The sequence below is a fragment of the Populus euphratica genome, unplaced genomic scaffold (assembly GCF_000495115.2).
Source record: "Populus euphratica unplaced genomic scaffold, PopEup_1.0 scaffold190.1, whole genome shotgun sequence".
NCBI lineage: Eukaryota > Viridiplantae > Streptophyta > Magnoliopsida > Malpighiales > Salicaceae > Populus > Populus euphratica.
Window position 1 is genome coordinate 127,922 of NW_011500068.1, and position 21,312 is coordinate 149,233.

General features: G+C 35.1%; 1 protein-coding gene and 2 long non-coding RNA genes across 6 annotated transcripts; 1 reads left to right on the forward strand and 2 right to left on the reverse strand.

Annotated features, from left to right (window-relative positions):
• Nucleotides 1–1,193: 1,193 nt before the first annotated feature.
• LOC105108303 (calcium-dependent protein kinase 26) lies at nt 1,194–6,259 on the reverse strand. 4 transcript variants are annotated; one of them, XM_011002564.1, is made up of 10 exons: nt 5,947–6,233; nt 5,801–5,825; nt 4,706–5,528; nt 4,128–4,271; nt 3,889–4,041; nt 3,285–3,400; nt 2,781–2,948; nt 2,353–2,577; nt 2,091–2,235; nt 1,305–1,595 (listed from the first exon to the last, which is right to left on the reverse strand). In XM_011002564.1, exons 3-9 carry the CDS (start codon nt 5,457–5,459, stop codon nt 2,098–2,100), a joined length of 1,698 nt encoding a protein of 565 aa, XP_011000866.1. In that variant the 5' UTR covers nt 5,460–5,528; nt 5,801–5,825; nt 5,947–6,233; the 3' UTR covers nt 1,305–1,595; nt 2,091–2,097. The 4 variants fall into 4 exon arrangements, with proteins under 4 accessions (XP_011000867.1, XP_011000866.1, XP_011000864.1 ...); XM_011002565.1 differs by lacking the exons at nt 1,305–1,595; nt 5,801–5,825 and adding an exon at nt 1,194–1,296 and having other exon boundaries at nt 5,947–6,259; XM_011002562.1 differs by lacking the exon at nt 5,801–5,825 and having other exon boundaries at nt 5,947–6,259.
• Nucleotides 6,260–13,590: 7,331 nt separating this feature from the next.
• On the forward strand, nt 13,591–16,339 carry LOC105108305 (uncharacterized). Its single transcript, XR_839026.1, has 3 exons — nt 13,591–13,812; nt 14,612–14,658; nt 16,097–16,339. It is a non-coding gene; the product is annotated as an uncharacterized LOC105108305 (long non-coding RNA).
• Nucleotides 16,340–16,602: 263 nt separating this feature from the next.
• On the reverse strand, nt 16,603–17,924 carry LOC105108304 (uncharacterized). Its single transcript, XR_839025.1, has 3 exons — nt 17,680–17,924; nt 17,334–17,556; nt 16,603–16,893 (listed from the first exon to the last, which is right to left on the reverse strand). It is a non-coding gene; the product is annotated as an uncharacterized LOC105108304 (long non-coding RNA).
• Nucleotides 17,925–21,312: the final 3,388 nt, after the last annotated feature.

Sequence of the window (21,312 nt, forward strand, 5' to 3'; positions counted from 1 at the left end):
GTTGATGATGTAATCATCATTGGTAGTTCATTACCACAGATTTCTTCACTCATTGCTAAGATTGATTATGGTTTTACCTTAAGAGATTTGGGGCAGCTATTCTACTTTCTAGGTATAAAGGTTTCTTATCATGAATATTCTATAAATTTTTTAAAAAAATTCTATGAATTTAAGAAATATGTTTATGATATGTTACATAGAACTGTCATGTTTGATACCAAACCAACAAAAACTCTTAATGCTGTTAAACAGAATTTATCTAAATTTGATCGTGATCCTATAGAAGAGGTTACTCAATATCGAAGGCTACAGACTGATCGTTACTATTATTTGATTCCACTAAGAGTGTTACTCCATATCCAAGGCTACAAACTGATCGTTACTATTATTTGATTCCACTATAGTCAAGCTTTCACATGTTTTTCAGTTTTACATCTAGAAATCATTTGTTTGAAATTACTTGAGTTAGATGGTAAGTGCATCCATTGATGATGGAACTTTCTTTCTTTTAACAAAGAGGCTAACCTGTAGGTTCATGAAAAAATCTCATCGACCTATTTGAGGTCAAAAGAACTCTTGCATGATCACATCTATTTACGTCAAACTGGGAAATCTATTCAACCAGTATTCTGTTTTTTTTTTTTTTTTTTGGAATTATGTTTGTGCGTATTCATCATTATCTTCTTATTTTTATGTCGTTTGTGCGCATTCATCATTATCTTCTTATTTTTATGTCGAATAAACAAATCTGAAACTGGGGCTGATGGGTTTTATGACCGTTTGTTGACATGGACATACTACATCGAGGTTTGTGCTATCATGACATCAGCCTTCGTTTCTTTTGCAGGACATCTTGATAGCACATGAATCTGCAATGTCAGAGGGTGTTTAGCATGAGATGACCATTCATACCAGCTCAAATTATTTGCTATGCACAGAAAAGTATGCTGCTATATAGTATGTACACTGTTTTCAAGACAAATTAATAACAAAGATGGCGTCTTGTAATGTAGATATATTCTATTGGTTTTGGCTAAATAGAAGATGGAGGATAGCACGAGACAGTATATGCTGTGCTCAGTCTCTCCAAATTCCTTATAGCACAAATACAGATTAAAAGGAACATGTAGCATTGGAAGATTTTCGTTGTTGATCAATTTTGACAATTACTTTCAAGTACAAGGACCAATTTCTGCTTTTCAATTCATCATGCAAGACTCTACAATTGGCACAGATGAGGTTAACCCCAAGTCATTAGCATGCTGTGATGTTTTTCAACCTGGGGTTCAGCAATGCCTGGAGTATGAAAATGAAACTTAAGATCCTCGTTCTTCAAAGATCAACAAACAGAGTGCTTAAATAAAAGCACAACAAATTAACTTATCAACATGAACAGCTATAATAACACTTCACACTAAAGTTTACAAAGCTTACGATCATTTTCCCCAGTCACACAGCAATATAAATGCAAGTGGACAAATGTTCAAGCACAGAAACTTCCAAAAATCTAAATCCTCTGTTACTCGGAAGGAATTGTAATCATTTCTCAAACTACTGTTACCAATCATCCTCATCTTCCAGCTTTGCTCTGCAACCTGCCAATGTGGGTCTAGTTCAAAATACAGGACTACGATTGGTAATCATAAATTACTTCGCAATTGTATCTCAAATCGCTATCCAAAAATATCTCGATAGTACTTTAGTTTTAGTTCTATATCCTTCAAGACTGTACTAATTGTGCACAATAATTAATACTAGTTAGTTACTGTTTTTTAATGCTTAATCGCAAGGTATAAAAGCATTATGAAAATCAGAAACAACTTTACAATCATTAGATTTTCGCTTTGGAATCATCTTTTAAATCTTCCCAGGTTATCATGAGAATATTATGATTGGTAAGTCTTAAAACATTAGTACCAGAAACAATGATTTGATAATTGCTGATTCAAGGCTTCTTTCTTTCAAACATCTACCGTCACCAATTATGAAATGTGCATTAGAAAGTCCCAGCAAAGTGACAGTTCCAGCAATAAGTAAAATGTAAGAAGTGGGAAATGGGAGTCATCTGAAAACAAAAGGCTATAAGGTACCTGTACATCACATATTCCCAAGATATAGGGCACCTGGTGCATCTCTCATGCTCATATTCAGACTGTTTCGCATAGTTCGTCTACCAATTCCTGCATTGCCTTTTTGCATCATGGCAACAAATTCACCATAGTCAATTCTTCCATCCTGAAACAACACGTAACACCAAATCAATAAAGTTTGGTAGCAAGCAAACAGGTGAGGGAATTCAAATAACTGAATCTGTTTGCCAACCCCCACTGTATATAAATGTAGATGACTTACATTATCTTGATCAACTTCTTTGATTATGTCTTCAAGTAAAACATCAGTCATGTTATGCTCAGCACAAGCTTGTTGAAGCTCATCGACTGTAATATAACCGCTTCCATCCTTGTCAAAATATTGGAATGCTGCAACAAGATGTTCCTCACGCTCTAATTTGTTAAGATGAACTGTAGCAGCTACAAATTCTCCATAGTCGATTGTTCCACTGTTGTCCACATCAGCCTGAAATTGACAAAAATAACTAATCAGCTGATTAGAAGATAACATAATAAATAAGAAAAACATATGCAAAAAATGAGGAAAAAATAAGAGTATGTAAATGGAGAAAAGGAGATGTGACTGGGAAAAACAATGGAATAGAGAAGTACAAAAATGTACAGAAACAACCAGATATCTGGATATCTGCTTTGACATAAACATCTTACCGCATCCATAAGGTCACGTATCTCTGTATCCTTCAAGGTAGAGCCATATCTTCGCAAACCAGCTTTAAGTTCATCAAATGTGATTGCACCACTGTTATCAGTGTCCATAGCCATGAACATTTCTTTCAAACCAGCAATTTCCTCTTCAGAAAGGCTCTCAGCTATTACCTGATAATGTGAAACAAGTACAAGTCATCAGAATGTATATGGTATAAAGAGTTGAATCTAAGACATGACAAACTGTCAATCAATCCTCTAGCTTCAGAAGTAGCAAAGTAAGCAACGTCAAGTGAGTATGCTTTCCAGTTAAAATGATAGACTGCCCACAGGTGCAAGAGAGTAACTGGGAAACAAGCAAAAACTATACGAGGACTAGAGATACGGGTGTGTAACCAGTGCCTTCATCTGTATTTTCCAAGTGATTAAGTATTCTCCATGAAGTGTGCCCACTATTATCTAGAATGCTAAAAAATATGTCGCATATGAACATGCACATGCCCTTACCCGTAAAGCCATCTTCTTTAATTTATTCATTGCAGAGAACTGCTTGAGACGAGAAAGTACAGCGGGATCCAGCGCTCTATCAGGAGCAACTCCATTTTCACATATCCAAGGATGACCTGGTAAAGCAAACATATGTCAGTTTGACCTAGAGGTCAGCTGAAAATCAAATAATGTACGACTACAGCAAGCTATGCATATTAGGAAATTGCACAATCGCATATTGATTTTGGATCCAAATCCAAAAATTGCAGACTCTAGATAATTAAGTTTACTAGCAAGCCTACTTCAGGGCAGTGAGTTCCAAAGCAACAGTGAATTGAAGATCAGCAATGCACAAACTAATGTGGGAATTCAAGGACAACATGATGTTTTACATTCAGGCATCGTGCAACCTAAATTGATTGACCCAAGGGGAACCCAAAAGGAAAGTCATAAGTTTTTTTAGCACTGTAAACACAGTGATGGCTATGTAGACTACAAATCCTGCTATCTGGTATTTGGGTTGCTTTACCAAAAAACACAGAAAACAAAATCCAAATTGATATAGCAGCCCACCCAATTATCATTCATATAACTCAAGAAACTATTGAAAGGTCAGACATACACAGCACTTCATGAGCTGTCAAACGCTCTGAAGGTGAAGAGCAAAGCATCTTCCGGATGAGATCTTTGGCACTGTCTGATATTAGGGGCCACGGGTCGGAGTCAAAGTCGATATAACCCTTCAACACAGCATCAAATATTCCTTGTTGTGTTTCTGAAATCCAAACAGAACTTTTCAGTAAATTGCACAAAGAATAAAAAAGCTTAAGCTTTTATAGCAGTATTCCAAAGAACACCAACCTGCCCAAAATGGTGGCACTCCACTTAGCAATATATACAATATGACCCCAGCTGTCCACACATCTGCTTCTGGCCCGTAGTGCTTGAGGAGCACCTCTGGAGCAACATAATATGGGCTTCCAACCACATCAGTGAAAATTTGACCTGTAATAGCCAACCATATATAAGCATCAATACTCAAGATTACATTGTTATACCATGTATTGAAAGGTTTCGTGAATGCTACACGTTACTATATCTCCAGAGTTTGCTTTGAGGTCTTTAGAGAAGAAAAGTGTTTCATAAGTTTGCTACACTTGTCAAGCAATTATAGGTATGCATAGAAAAAGCTTTAATTATTTAAATTCATTCTAACAAAATGAATACCATCAAGCATAAGAGAAGGTACAGAATTTAAGATGTGTAAAGTTATTAATCAGTAAAACATGTAATCTAATTGGTAAAAACATTTCATAAAAAAATAGATGGATGAAGTAACATTCATATTTTAATATCTTGATTTTTTTTTTTTTTTACAAACATCTTTAGTATCTAGATATGCTGATAATTCAACAAAATGCAAACGATGTGTTGTGTACCTGGTTTGAAGAACACAGAGAGTCCAAAATCAATAGCTTTAAGCGAGAAATCATCATCCTTATTCACCAACAAGAAGTTCTCTGGCTTTAAATCTCTATGCATAACCCCTAGCGAGTGACACGCCTCCACAACCCCCACAATAATCTTAGTCAACTCGGCTGCCTTCCTCTCGCTGTAATGCCCCCTTTGGATGATCCTATCAAACAACTCTCCTCCTGAGCAAAGCTCCATTACAATATGAACATACAATGGATCCTCGTAGGCACCCTTAATGGTCACAATATTCTTGTGACCTGCCAAGTGGTGCATTATCTGAATCTCTCTCCTAACGTCCTCAACGTCCTCCTTGGAAATTAACTTTCTTTTGCATATAGACTTGCAAGCATACTCAATCTCCGTAAGAATCTCAGTGCATAAATAAGTAGTGCCAAATTGTCCTTGTCCTAATTTACGACCTAAAGTGTAAAGATCACGAATGTTTGGAGTTTTATGGCCTAAAACATAATAAGCCTGGTTATCAACACTGCGCCTCATTATTGTATCTTTCTTGGTAGGGCTAATGAGAGGTAAATTGCTGTCCTTTTGGGGGGTGAGTTCTTGGGAGGTTAGACTTGAACAGGAATGCTCAGAATTGGAGTGATCAGAGGAGGCGTGGCGCTTGGAATTGGAGGCAGTGGCGGTCGATTGCTCGTCGGGCTGATCGTAGCCCTGATGAAGTATTCCCTTGAAAGATCCACGGCATGTATTGCCCATGGAACAACCACAATTCCCTTTAATCACTTCACCACCTTGTCCTCATCTAATGAAGTCTCATCAATTACACTGCAAGAACGAATTTTACATCATAATTAAAAACAAAAATCCAAATTTGGAAACTTGTGCATATAATCTATACATGCGTTTTTATGTGCATAAACAAGCAGACAAATCTAATCCAAGATTAGAAAGCATTTAACATCAGATCAAGCCTACTGTTCAGTTTGTTTCGTCCGAAAATGAATACCCTCTTCATTTTCCGATGAAGGGAGCGAAAAAAACCCAACAAAACGAAAGCTTTTGCATCAAAATACATAAAAAAAAGGATGATAACTTACCGGTCAAAACCCAACAAGAACAAGTCTTTACAACAGAATACCATCACAAATTACAAAAGTAGAAAAACCCAACAAGGAAAAGAAGCCATTTAAAGAAAGTGACAGGATTCAAGCACAAGGAAAGACACGATAACTTAAGTAATTACCTATATAATGTCTTGAATTATACAAGGGAAAGAAAGGATGGATCTGAAGTGTAAGTAGGAGAAGGAAAAATGGAAGAAATGAGGAGAAACCAAGTTATAAAACATCACACGCCTGTGAAGTTGTTTGTTTATTAATATGATGTTGTGAATATTAAATGGGGTCTGCTGTTGTTGCTGAGAAACATCGGATTGGAGAGTGCTGACCAGCTAACATTTTTTTTCCCCTCTTATTTATTTATTTGTTTTTGTGGAAGACAGGGTACGGGGCTTTACATGTTGCCTTTGCCCTTGTTTTCCTTCTTTTTAACCTTTCCGTCAATCACTTCTACGAAACAACAGTTTTCTTTAATTTCCTCCATTTTTGTTTTTGTTTTTTTTCTTTTTTATAAGAGTAATAGTTATTGCTACCTCTCTGTCTCTCTCTCCCCCTCCCTTCCTATTATTACACGTTTTTATTCCAAGAAATGCTAACCAAGCAAAAGAGGGTTCCATCTTTGACCTCAGACATGACAATTCCAAGATGGGTTGTGTTTGAAGAGTAAATTTCGCTGGCTCCCTGAATAAACTTGATTGGTTCGTCATCACACGCGCTGTTAGAGATAGTCGGTCTCTATGACAACATGGATTTTTCTTGTTTCTATGGCAAAATATCGCAGCAACTATTAGTTTGAGGAGGATAAGTTTGGCTTTGTAAGATCTAATTTGAGACGCCCTCCTCGTGTTTCCTCCCAATTTTTTCTGTTAAAACTTTCACGCTACCATTTCTGGAAATCTTGAAAAAAGAATATATTGACTGTAACATCTTTATTCTTTATTAATTTGCCTCCCCATTATCCACAAAAGATATGACCATCTAATTGTACATCATTTCTGTTTTTTTTGGTACACCTTTCATCGTTGGATTCTGGGGGGGCATGCAATGGTGAGAACTTGGAACTAAGTAATGATCTGCTTGGAATTATCCACGCAGAGCTATTAATGTATTGAAGGTATCTACGAGTTGTCAGTGCCAGTACTTAGGATGGATCAGAGAGGAGCATGTGGAATTAGAATTGGCCTCCCTAACTGGCATCCATGATCACTCGAAAGCACCATCATTGATCTGTCAAATTAAAAGGGATTGTTAACCCAAGATCTGTCATCTGTTCTTCCCTGGGGCGGGTATGGACAGCATGCATGGCTGATTGACCACCAACCAATAGCCATCAAAAGGTCCATTAAGCAGAAAAGTAATGCTGTAGATTAGAAGATGGTCATCCAAGGAGGAGGCGATGGTGAATGGCACATTGCATCAGAGGTGGCTGAACTGACTACGTCAATCAAACAATCTTGATTGTCTGATTCTGTCTGGGTAGGGCACATCTGGTGCCAGCAAGGAAACAGCCCTAAACCCCAAAGCTAGAGGCATTCACGATCATGATTCTTCTGACATCATCATCCATCAACCACCTGCTCAATAGGACTTTGCACATGAGCTGAATTTGGATTTTTTTAGAGGAGAAGACTGTTCTATTTGGAAATGTATTCAAAAATATTTTATATTTTTTAAAAAATATTTTTTATTAATATTAGTATATTAAAATAATTCAAAAAATATTATAAAAAATAAAATAAATTTAATTTTTTAAAAAAATAATTTTGAAAAAAAAAACATTACCTCATTTAAACGAATTAGATTTGTGTGAATTGTAGGGAGGTGAGGTTAGTTTGGATTTTTTTTCCTTGAGGGCACAACTCATTCGAATAAGATCCACACCTCCCTCCTTGAATACATATCTTGTTAAACCGCATAAATGAATGAGCTTTGTTTGAGAATACTGTAGAAATTACTTTTTTAAAATATATCTTTATTTAAAAATATATTAAAATAATAATTTTTTTAATATTAAGAAATAAAAATACAAAAAAGGTAATTAATTTAAAACTGAAAAAATAAATATTTTTTTTTAAAAAGGTAAAACAATTTTCCCAAACCCTTGATTAAGACCATTACTTTGTTCATTGAAAGTCATAATTTAAAAAAAAAAGAAAAGGATGAGGGATTTAATTTTCAAAGAAAACAATTCAAAGCTACAAGTACTAGCTGAGTAAACATTGCATGGAAAAATATGTAGTTCACAATCAAGTATTTACTCACATTGCTATAAAAACCAAAATAAAAAAAAAAACAAAAAACTAAATCATGTCGAAAAAACAACATAACTTTCTTAAAAAGTTTAATAATTATATATTTGTATTATATATTTTGGAGACGTGAAGCAGTAATATATACAAAAGTATGTGCTACTATATATCTATTATTCAAGGAAAGTAAATCATACTATAAAAACTAATTACATTTATATCCTATAATCTCATTCAATCAATTAGAGAGATTTGTTTTCCTTCTTTATTCATTGTCTTTTAACAGATTTGCTTTCCTTTAACACTCTTCCTCAAGATAGAGCATGTATATCAATAGTGCCCAACTTGCTTAGATGTGTATGGAAAATAGGTGCACGTAGTGGCTTATTAAATAAGTCTGTTGCTTGCTCTCTTGTTTTGACATATGAGGTTTTGATCTCTTCCCTTTGAATTCTTTCACGGATAATGTGACAATCAATTTCAATATGTTTTGTACGTTCATGATACATGAGATTTATGGCTATGTGCAGAGTGACTTGATTATCACAGAATAATCATGTCGTTTAAGGATGTTCAACACATAAATCCCTTAATAAAAATCATAGCCAGCTCAACTCACAAGCAGCAATAGCTATAGATCGATATTCTGCCTCTGCGAATAACCGGGCAACTGTAATCTGCTTCTTGCTTTTCTATGACACCAATGATTTTCCAAGAAAGATACAATATCTAGTTACTGAGCAACGTGTTGTGGGGCATCGCGCTTAATCTGTATTACAGTAACTAATCAAATGGAGCTCATTGTGGGAAAGAAACATCAAACCTTGTCCAGGAGCCCCTTTGAGATATTAAAGAAGTTGATATGTCATATCAAGATGGTGTCATTGTGGATCTTGCATGAAATGGCTTAATGTGTTGACAATGTATGCAATTTTTGGTATTGTGATGGTCAAGTAAATTAATTTTCCAACTAGGCATCTATATCTTGCTGGCTCATGTAATGGGTTGCTACTTGCAGGTGTTAATACCAAAATCTGCCTCTATTGATATCTTTGTAAGTTTAGCATCAAGTAATCCAGCCTCCTCCAATATGTCCAGTGTATATTTTTGTTGGCAAATGGTGATTCTAGCTTATGACCATGGAACCTTAACTCCAAGAGAGCATTTCAGGGGTCAGAGATCTTTAATTCAAAATCTGCTACTAAGAAAACCTTTTAAGTTTTTAATTTTTTCTTTGTTATTACTTGTGATCACCATGTCATCAATATATAACAACACAATAGTAAGTGAAGTCCCTTTAACTTGAATGAATAAATAGTAGTCTGCCTTGGGATTGACAGAAATCGATGGTTTGTATTGTTGAAGAAAATTCTCTAAACCAACTTTTGGTGCCTATTTAAACCCATATAAAGATTTGTGAAGTCGAGAAACAATGTTCTCCCCCTATCGATGACAACCTGGAGGAGGCAACATGTAAACTTCCTTTTGGAGTTTGCCATAGAGAAAAGCATTTAAATATCCATTTGGTATAAAGACTAGTTGCAAACAGCAGCCACAACTAAGAGGTAACAAATAGTAAGGAGTTTGGCTACTAGGGCGAAGGTCTCTTTGTAATCAATGTCTTTGCGTTGGGTGAAACCAGTTGCAACAAAACAAGTTTTCTAACGTTCAAGAGTCCCATCAAAGCAATACTTAAGCTTGAACACCTATTTGCAGCCGATAAGTCATTATTCATATAGGAGAGGAACAAAACTCTAGGTATTGTTGTTTGAGAAAGCTTAGAGTTCAGCTTGCATGGTAGCGACCCAGTGGGGATTTTGACAGGCTTGTTCTTAAATAGCAAGTTCTACCAAGTGGGAGATATGAGCAAGAAAACATTGATATTGAGGGGACAAGCATGAATAGAAAACATACTGATGGAGTGGATGTCGTGTGCTAAACATGGACTGCGAGGATGTTGCCTTGGACAAGAGCAAAGTTGAGTGATAGGCCACGTAATCATTGAAATGAGTTGGTGGTTTAAAAGAACGGGTGGATTAGCATAGTGTAGCTTGGTAAGGGGAGTTGTCATTAAGTGTAGGTTCTAGTGAGGGTGTAGTGATGGTAAAAGGTAAGGTAATTTCAAGTGTATTGTTAGTTATGGTTGTGTCTGAGGTGCTTGTTATGACTAGAAGGAAAATGGGATCAGAGGGATCAATATTGTGTGGGGAGGGAAAGTCTGTGAGAAAAGGATCCAGATGACTAGAAGGAAAATAGGATCAGAGGGATCAATATTGTGTGGAGAGGGAAAGTCTGTGAGAAAAGGATCCAGAGTGGGAGTGGAAGATGGATAAACAAGTGGCAGGACATGTTGTGTAGCATGTGTGAGGGAGGTATAAGAAAAAATATGCTCATAGAAAATGACATCTTAGGAGGTGAAAAATTTATGTGATGAGATTATACAACTTATAACCCTTTTGGCCAATAAATAACCAAGAAAAACACAACGACGTCTATGTATATCAAACTTATTGACAAGTGTGAGGTTGGTAACATAACTAAGACATCCAAAAACATGTAAGTGTGTATAGATTGGTGGTGTTGTGCAAAAACTTGTATGGTGATTTATGAGAGAGCATTGGAGTGGGAAGGCGATTTATGAAGTAACAGGTAGTTTGGACACTTCCCCCTAAAATTTAAAAGGTAAATTGGCCTGAAATTGAAGAGCAAGACCATTATTTAAAAGATGCCTATATTTACATTCCACAACCTCCTTTTGTTGTGATGTGTAAGGACAAGAATATTGAAAAGAAGTCTCACACGAATCTAAATAAGAATGTATAAAAAGAAATTCACTACTATTATCTACACGAAGAATCTTAATGTCTTTTTGAAATTGTGTTTTAACCCAAGAGAAAAGGGATTTCAAAATTGATTGTGTGCCAGATTTGAATTTCATAAAATGCATCCAAATAAAATGAGTATAATCATCTACAATAGTAAGAAAATATTGTGCCTCAAAATGTGTTGGATGTCTGTGAGGTCCCTAATTATTACAATGAATTAAATCAAAAGGTGCAGATATTTTTATTTCACTACGATTAGAAGGTAAACTAGTGTACTTTGCTAAAGGACAAATATCACAAATATGTGTGGAATCAAATATGATTTCAACATTAGTTTTTTGCTAATAAAAGTAAAGGTGCAGATGACGAGTGCCTTAAACGTCGATACCATAAGTTATTGGTATGGTGAATGTGGTTGGCAAGATAAGGGTTTTGTCCTGGTGTAAGGTAGTAGAGGCCATCACAATGCTTGCCCAAGCCAATCATCCTCTTCGTGTCCATGTCCTACACAATACAAAAATTCGGATAAAATATTATCATACAATGTGAAGCTCTTGTTAATTTACTGACATACAATAAATTAACATGAAATGTTAGTACATAAAGAACTTTATCAAAAGATAGCTAATGTGATAATTTGATAGAACCAATGTTTCTTATTTTCATCTGTCCCCCATTTGGTAAACCAACAGATGCATGTTGAGCATTAATAATATTGTGCGTTAATAATGAATGTGATATATGATCAGTTGCTTCATTGTCAATAATCCAATAAAGAGTTGATTGTGAACCTGCTTGTGCTATTTTGTATTTTGGCGAGACACCTATTGCATTTATAGATGGCTATATATTACCACTATAGAGCATGGCTATAATTTGATTATACTCCTCGATAGTGAATGTAGGACTATCTGGAACTAAAGTGTTGTGCTTGGAATTTGTAGTAGTGTGAACAGCCCTTGTAGCAGAGTGAACAACCTCAGTATTATTAGCCATTGATCTCTTATTTCTCGGCTTCATATTCTTGCCATGCCATCTGTGTCATTCTGGAAACCCAATAATATAATAGCAATGGTCTACCAAGTGTCCATCTCTATCGTAGTAGTTGCATTTGAGTGGTTTACGTGAAGATATGTTTGTGTTTTGTTTATTAAATGACTGGAACGTTAGGTTTTGCCTTACCTACATTGCATGAGAATTCATCCCTATATCTCGATGAGTTGTTGCATCTATCTGCCGTTCATGTTGGAGAACAAGACCATGAATTCATCGTATGTTAGGGAATGGATTCATCATTAGGATTGACCCTCGTATTGTGGAGTAAGATTCATTCAATCCCATTAAGAATTGCATAACTCTTTCTTTCTCTTCCCGTTCAGTGAGTCCCTTTAAACCTGCACAAGTGCAGACAAATGGATCATGGAAGGATGCTAACTCATCCCATAAAGCTTTCATCTTGGTATAATGAGAGGAAATCAAGAGTTTCCCTTGATGATTTTCAATAATTTATTGTCGAATCTGATAAATTCTTGAGTCACTATTCTATGAAAAGCTTTCTTTGAGATCATTCCAAATTGCAATAGCAGATTTTATGTGTATAATACTGTTGGAAATGTCTGGATGGATAGAATTCATGATCCACAGTGTTACCATATCATTACATCTTTTCCAAGATGCATAGTTTTCATTCAAGGGTGATGGAGCTGTAATGGTTCCATTAATGAACACCGTTTTGTTCTTTTCACTGAGACCCATCACAGGGCATGACTCCATTGCCCATAATTGTTTCCATCAAGTGGCTTAGAAGCAAGAATAATTCCAGTATGGTCTGTATGATGTATCGCAAACGGGTCTAATAACTCCATGGAATGCTTGTTTATCTTCATACTTGCTTCTGTCATGGTGCTTGTAAGAGATTTGTGATTAATGCAAGGGGGTTGTGTATTTGAGGCTGTGTCTGTTATGGTGGCAAAAGCGTGATAGGTTACCAAAAGCGTTGCTCTGATACCATAAAAAGTTTGAGAATTATATATTTGTATTATATATTCTGGAGACATGAAGCAATAATATATACAAGAGTATGTGCTACTACAGATCTACTATTCAAGGAAAGTAGATCATATAATAAAAGCTGATTATGTTTATATTCTATAATCTCGTTCAATCAATCAGAGAGATTTGTTTTCCTTCTTCATTCACTGTCTTGTAACAAATTTGCTTTGCTTTAACAAACACTAAAACCAAATGACATGACATGTTTGGTACCATGTTTTTTCTTTAAAAAAACACCAACACTCTCTTACCTCTCTAGTATTCCCTGAACTTCCTCTTTCTGTGCACAAAGAAGCAGGACAAAAATCAAAAGCAAAGGGGGCAACGAAGATGAAGAAGTCTGTTTTTGAGAGGGGGTGGATAGAGTGGCTAGATCCAAGTACGTGGAAACAGGAAGGTAGGGACTGGTTTTTGATGGGGGAGTTAAGAGGGTGTAGGGGAGTCGATGAAAAAGAAAGAGTTGCTTCTGAGACGAGGGTGAAGAGGGTTGCAGATTCGAGAACAATGAAAAGGGAGGACGTACAAGCTGTTGAGAGCATATAAGAAAACAAACTTTCTTTTATTTTAATTTTAAGGATTTTGTTATCTGTATCAGAGTTTTTTTTTCCCTTCATTCGGCTAGTGATGTGAGTTCTCTTGGCTGCTCTTGTTTGTTGCTGCTTTTTAATTATAGCTTGATGAATTTATTCTAAGATGTATCATGTTTTTCATTATTATTGTAGTGTATGAGGTAAGATAAAGAAGAAAAATATATCAAGGTTAGACGAGGCTATCAATAATCAAGTGGATAGTATCCCAATTGAGACTCACTTGATCAAATACTTAGAGATTTCTCCACAGAGATGATGTCAAGGAGGATTGCATGGTTAGCTTCCTTATTTCTTTAGCATAAATTTGTCAATGCTATCTTCCATTACATAAAGAGTTAGTTTGGTTAGCTCTCTCATTTTTTTGTTTTTTGTTTTTTTCCTGCCCCTGGATTAAGATGACTATGAGGATTGCATGGTACGATTCTAAATATCCTTAAAGAGTTGTCTTGGGAAAAACTATGAAAAGAAAAGTCAATTGCAATTGTCGTTGTCTCAAAGTTGAAAAAAATGCACATTTGAAACTTTGTGTCTGAAAGCATTTTACTAATAGGATGAGAAGTTTGGATGGGGGCTTTTGTTGTGCATCTTTGGATTTATTTTCTTAGAACTTATTGGCGGAGGCTTGGTTCGACCAAGCCGCGGAGTAATGGAAAACACTTCACCGTAGATTCTATAGTTTTCTCATAAAAAAGGCTTCAAAGAACCTTCGATTTTTATTTTTATTTCTTAATTCAAGCATTGCGTAAACAGAGGGCTTATGATGTTTTTGCTTTTGACCCCCCCCCCCCAGATTCCAGTTATCGCATGCCTTTGTTTTTCTATTTGGATGTTTTCTTTTGTTAACAAATCGTTATCTTCTCTTGGTTTTTTGGGATCAAACAGGTCTTTTTGAATCGTTAAGAAAAATCTGTTTGATAATCGACCAAAAAAGGAGACGAAGTTTTTAGTTTAGAAATGCACGTTTAACCCTCGCGTGCTTTATCCACTAAGAACACTTGGAAATCAAAAAATATTTGCAGGTTACTTTGCATTTATTGTCAAGGCTTTCCTTCTAATGTTACTCTTGCTTTCTAGGACATCTGTAGCTGTAGCGGGTTCTGGTTATTTCCAAGAATTCATAGGTGCGGACCTCGCAATTTTTACTTTTATTTTCTTGCCATCTTGCAAACCAGAAAAAATTAGAATATCAGGATTGAGAGTTATAAACAAGTGCAAAAAAAAGGAAAAACATATTTTTTTCATTATTTTCCTCATGCGCCTTTCGATTTCCGGTTAACTACGATGTTCTGCGATGCATTGTTTAGCTACTCTATACAAACCAGACCTTTGTTCTTTGGATTTATATGGGATTACTTAATGTCTTGCCTTTTTTGGTATATATGATGCACTTCGCTGTGACAGAGTTCATGAAAACACATTCTTTTACACCTGTTGCGGCTGATCCGAGCATGTTTGGTGCTGAAACCAATCTCACTCATAAACAAGATACGTTGGGATTGGAGGATGCGAATTTCCAGTAGCCAAGAGAAAGAGAATTTCATCATATTCCCCAGCAGCGGTAACTGCATTTAAAATTGCCGAGAACCCGAGAGTTGATTGTAAGTGACCTGGCTGCTGCTTTTGTGTTGATAATATTGCCTTGAGTCTGATGTTGTTGTCTACCTATGGGTAATGATTTTTTTTTTTTTTTTTGTTGCAATGTCATGTCTTGAAACTGTCTCAGAAGGTTAAGAACAAGGAAATGGTTGCAGCCTATCGATTTTAAACATTTTTTTCTAAAAATATATTAAAAAAAGGTACTTGGTGATCTCTAAGCGATTTGCATCATTTGTTGAGTTTTAATTTTTTTAGTAAGTAAGCCTCATTAACGGGCTTCCGGTTTGGACAAGAAAAATTAGCCTCTGAGCTGTCTTTAACCCATGTTTTACAGTTCACAAAACTTACAGTGCACAGTTCTTTGATGGGCTATGTTGGACAGGCTTTGACCCTTGCGATCAGCCATTTGTGCAGCTCAGTTTCCTGGCTTTGATTTGAATGGTTGTTTCCGTCTTATGATTTTCTTTACGGTGTCATTCTCAATCTACCTCCAACCTTTTGAGATTGGATTAAGAATTGCTCCTACGCTTTTATATGCGCTCTGTGATTGCCTTTCAATATTAGCTTTCATTGGCTTTTCTGGTATGTAGTTTCTATTGTTGACTCATGCATAATACCAAAACAAAAGGAAATTATTGGATTTTTAGTTTTGTATATTTATATTTACAAAGTTAAATACAACTAAAGAAGTTGCTTCAACTTTAAGATAGGAACAAGAAAGGCATGCCTTGATTGCCTATCAGTGCCTGCTATGCCTAGATGACGTGCTGCTTCGCCTTGGTTTTGATAGCTAAACTTCCACATCCATTTCGCCTTCAATCTTTTGTATTCCGATCAACAGCTCCCTTAATAGAAATGGACATTATTTTTTCCATCCAGTTGATATACACTTCTTTAATCTCGACTTTTATGATTTTTTTGATAGCTAAACTTACACTTGTTTACGCTGTTCTTGGTCATCAGAACTAGTGGTCTCTGTGCATTGCAGGATGAATTAATCTTCATGACGGCTGCCAGTGGTTGCTAAGGAATTTTGTTGCTTCTTAGACTGTAAACTGTATAGATTTTTTTTGCTTTGTTTTTTTTTTCGTTAGAAACCAAGCTTTATTAAGTCTGTCTAGCATCAATTCTTGGTTTTGGTTTGTTACGACTTTTTATGCTTGCACTTGCCTATCCATAGTATGTAAAACTGCCGTTCCATAGAAATGGACGAATTCCTCCGCCGCTAATGTTTGTGCACAACATTTAGCTCTTTGTGATCTTTCGCCATGAATTTTAAATTATTTTCAATTTGATAAACTAGGATTCATCATAGATACAACAAACCCAGCCCACTGCAGAGCGCAAAGCAGCGAACCTAGTGACATACTAGCTTGTATCTGTTTGGAAACGAGGTTTTGTTTTATAGTGAAGATCATCATTTTAATGTTTTTAACAGAAGCCGAGCGAAACCAAACGGTGCCTACTCTATTGCGCGCTGGGATCATCCAAGACAAAACCAGTCAATATGTTCTTTGGAAACCAAATTGGCCTTTCAACTTTTATGCTGGGATTAAGAAAAGGAGACATCATCTGTGTGCATCTCCATCGGCAAATGTTGACAATTTAAGTACCTAAACCATCAAATACCACAAGTCGGGATGATTTATCTTTCACATCTGGGAAAAATGATTCAATGGGACTTCAGTTTCAGACTCTCCTGACTTCAAGATAACAGGGCGGTGTCTTCCTGATGTCTGGCAAGCCCTCCACAGGTAGGCCTGAAGTATTTTTCAAGGATATGTCAGCTAGAATGAACAATAGGAAAAATGTACGGGTGACAAGTGCGGGAATCATTCAAGATTACGAATCAACAAGCAGCCCGTATCCCAAAACACTTAACTGTTTAGAGCATGAGCTATTGCATATTGTAACAGGATATGTTGCAGAATGCAAAATGCTCTATTATGTCAGCTACTTTTGAAAAGGCCATTCAAGGTTATGTTCTTCGAGAAGTACAAATAAATAAGCAAAAGTTGCAGAATTGAATAGAGTTCTATGACCAGGAGTGAATAAGGTTTCAGAATCAGAATCCTAAATGAAACATGGGCAAAATAACAACACATAATCGGCAGGCAAACAAGGGACGAAATATAGGAATTAAATAATGAATGATTAAGAAATGGAAACAAAAGTGATTAAGCATGAAGAGGTAGCATACCCGTTAGGCCACCATAAAATCCTCGAGAACATGATCAGGAAGAGTTCCTCTATGCCGGTATGCGCTAAATGGAAAATCCTAATAATAGCTAGCAATACAAGCTCTATACTCCCCCTTTTTCAGAATGAAAAGCCTAATCGATTTCAGTTAAACGAATGAACTAAACCCCACCAAAACCCTGTGATGGTCGAACCTTCAATGCCCCCATCATGCTGTACAATCACTAAAATACAAGAGGGGTAAAAAAAAAAAAAGGCTAGCAAAGCGTTGATGATCAAGACAAGTTACAAAGAAAAGAAAGGAGACATTTCGGTAGAAAGAAAAGGAAAAATACACAACTAATTACCTTCATATTGACTTTCAAGACATCAAGAGGAGTGATAGCAAGGTGAGCAGTACCAGCACTGAGGATTCCTCCAACAGTGCAGAGTCCACAAAAGGCCGGTGAGAACTCCTCCACGAGACTACGCCGCCCTTTCATTTCCTTCATTCCTCTCATTGATCAGATTATTCTTTGGTTCTCTTTACTTATTTATTGAAAAAGAAGAGAGGGGAAGAGAAGAGAAGAGAAGAGAAGCCACATTTCTCTTCAAATTCGAAACCTTAAAACAAAAGGCAAAGACCCTTTTTATAGGTTTCTTGGATTGGAACCAAATGTCCCGTGAACTGTAGAAAAGCATAAACGAGACTTCTTTACGAGAGTTTAGGAGATTTTACGCCTCGTACGATGTCATATAACTATTTCCAAAACTAGTTTTTATTTAATTACATGATTATTATAATAAATATTGATGAGGGTTTAGGAGATTTAAATTCTATAAAAGAAAGTGTATTTTTTAAGTTGAAACTCTCATTCCTTATTTATGTTAGTTTTTTATGAGAAAAATATCTTCTTTTATATATTAACAACTTTGTTTTTTAATAAAAATTCAAGATAATTAAAATAAATATTTTCAGAAATTTCAGTAATTTAAATCAATGGGTGAAAAAACTTAATTTTGGAGACAAAACTCCCATTTTCTTGTTAATTTAGTTTTGGGATGAAAATATATATTTTTTATTTAATAATAGCATGTTTTTTTAAGAAAAACTCATCATGATGTAAAAAGCAAATTTCAGACAAGAAAGATTATGATTTTCATGTGGCTATATGAAATAATTAAAAACTACAAAGACTATTTAATTTCCATTTAATATTCATGTGTAGTTCTTTATATATAATTTATTATACACTAGGCTCATATAAAATTGTGAAAAAATGATTGTAAGTATGGGCATAAAAAATGAGTATGTTGATTGGAAAACAACTCTAAGATATTCTAAAAATCAAAATTACTCAATTTAACTAAAAATCAAAATAAATCCAAAACATCTTTGCAAATCTTGATCTATTTTTTTTTGACATAATTGATAGAAAAGCCACCATCAAAGCCACCATCATTGAATTCTTTAGGAATGTTCACAATTCAGTTAAATCTTGATCTATTTTTTTTTTGGCATAATTGATAGAAAAGCCACCATCATTGAATTCTTTAGGAATGTTCACAATTCAGTTCGGTTCAGTTTAGACTTAAAAAATCAACTGAACCGAATTACATTAATTTTATGAAATATTAACCAAACTGGACTCAAAACCGATTTGGTTAAACCCGGTTTTTTTAGAAAAAAACTAGAAAACTTAATCCCGTCATCTAGATTTTTCATATAGTAAGGAGAAAACACAAGTATAAAAAGAAAATAGATTTTATAGCATTTTTTTCATGAGAGGCACAGAGAAGTTCAAGATAAAAACTTCTTTGATGGAGCTAGATAAAGGATAATTATCTTTAATATCCAAAACAACTTCTCCATGGTTTCCATTGCTATTAGTCCCATCAATCTCATCCATTACCATGAATACTTATCATAAAAAAAAACAGCTAAGAATAAAAAGAGAGGAAAGATAAAAACAAAGAAAAGATACAAGTGACAAAGATGCATAAAGATATTGTCTTTGTAGGAGCTTTGTTCTTCTCCTATGAAATATACATAGTAAATACAAGCTATTATAAATTTTCAAGTTACAGAGGTTTATAAATATACAGGAGCAAGGAAGAGAAACAATTGTTAACTCCTATTTTTTTTAATTGAAGATCACCATACATCAATTTTCTTTAGATGTGTATGTAATGTTAAAAAATATGATCTTTGCATTGAAAGCTCATTCAACAACCCATTAGAAAGAAAAATTGGGAAACATGGAAAGAAAAATTGAAAATTAATTGAGAGTAGGATTGAGAATTTTTTTGTGTTAACTATTAGGGTTAGATTACAGTTTAATTATTTATACCTAAAAAATTTGTGTTATTTTTGGCTTTTAATGGTCCAGTTTGATTTGTGCCGATTTTTTATTTAAAATCGAAACCAAATCGGACCTGTTAAAATTTATAGTTTAACAATTAATGTTTCATTTCAGTTTTGTTTTTCGGTTAATTTTTCTTGGTTTATATCGATTTTCTCAATTAATCGGTTATTTTAAACACCCCTAAAATTCTTATATTTTCTCAATTAATAGGTTATTTTAAACACCCCTAAAATTCTTATCTAAAAAATGAACCAATTGATGTCAAGATTAGGGTTTTTTTTTATGATTAGAATGTAATCAACCATATTCTTTATCTCTCCTTGCTATCTTTTTGTTTATGGTTTTGCCTCCTGGTTCTCATGAGGGGATGAAAAGTAACATAAATGAAGTTCAAGGCTCAAAGCATAATACTCTAAAATCGCATGGACCAATCCGTAGCAAAACAAGAACCTTAAGGACCACAGTGAACTTTTGGTAATGACCGTTATGGCGACATGAACGATGCTTTCGTCTCTGTATATATACAGTGAAACCCTGCTGTTGATTGGTCTATTTTAGATAGATAGCTATGATTATAGGGAGATGAGATTATAAAAAACAACGCATATGACCAGCTATGTTGTGCTGTTAACTTGTAGACCACTGTGATATATATTCAAGATCTAATGATCATATATACTGGATATTGGCCTCTATTCAAGATCTACTAATGAGTGGAAGAAACCACTGACTCCCCCCGCCACCCCACTGGCCGTCATATGCTACGCGCGGCTCCTCATTATTCTCCCCTCTTGCCGCCCCCTCCTTCCATTTCCTTGCAGCGCCTTCTCAAGATTCGATTTTTTATTTTGAGAGAGTAGTTCGTACACCTTCTATCTCCTCTTGTTGATACTTCAATACACTACACTAATCGGTCTCATTGATAATTATCATACTAATTAATTAGTATAATGAGTTGAGAAATCTTATATTAAAATGATTAATGTATGTATTATCAATTTTATTTGCGCCGCACGATTCCATGCTTTCCTCTTTTCCTCCTGGGCTCTGGGACACCATTTGTTCTTTTCTTTCTTCGATGCTTGTAATCATCCCGTAGACGCTCTATGGCCCACCTGCCTCGAGCATCCTATTCCCCCCTTATGCCCATTCTTTTCAACTCTCTCTTTTATTTAGTCTGTGCTTGCTTCTATATGTATATATACCCTGTATAAAATATTTTTATTATTATTTCAAGTGCGTGTTGTGAGATGTACCGCTACTTTAAACTAGCGATTCTACTCGATTACATGAATAATTTATTATCTACACTCAACACTCAATAAGTTAATAATCTTGATTCTTAAAGTTTTAATAATATGTTGATTAAATAATACTTTTTTATGATTTTAAATATACAATTTATAGAAATTAAACTGTAATTCAAGAAAAATCCTAGAATTCAAAAACATACGGAATCTTTGACAGCAACAGGAGGATAATGGACGCGGTTGATGATGTACCTCATCATGGCCACGCAAGGTCCACGTCATCTAATGGCTCTACCCTTGTTTCCTGCTGGGCTTCATGATCTTTTCACCGTGTTTTCAAGAAAGTTTATTTTTTTAGTTTATAATGGATTTTTTATATTTTTAA

Bases quoted from the DNA above. Each gene is read 5' to 3' on its own strand.
- LOC105108303 (XM_011002565.1), bottom strand. From the start codon at position 5,459: ATGGGCAATACATGCCGTGGATCTTTCAAGGGAATACTTCATCAGGGC. The intron at 3,401-3,888 runs GTATGTCTGACC...TTGCTTTACCAG, and splicing joins GACAGCTCATGAAGTGCTGT to GTCATCCTTGGATATGTGAA. The intron at 2,578-2,780 runs GTAAGATGTTTA...TGTCAATTTCAG, and splicing joins TACGTGACCTTATGGATGCG to GCTGATGTGGACAACAGTGG.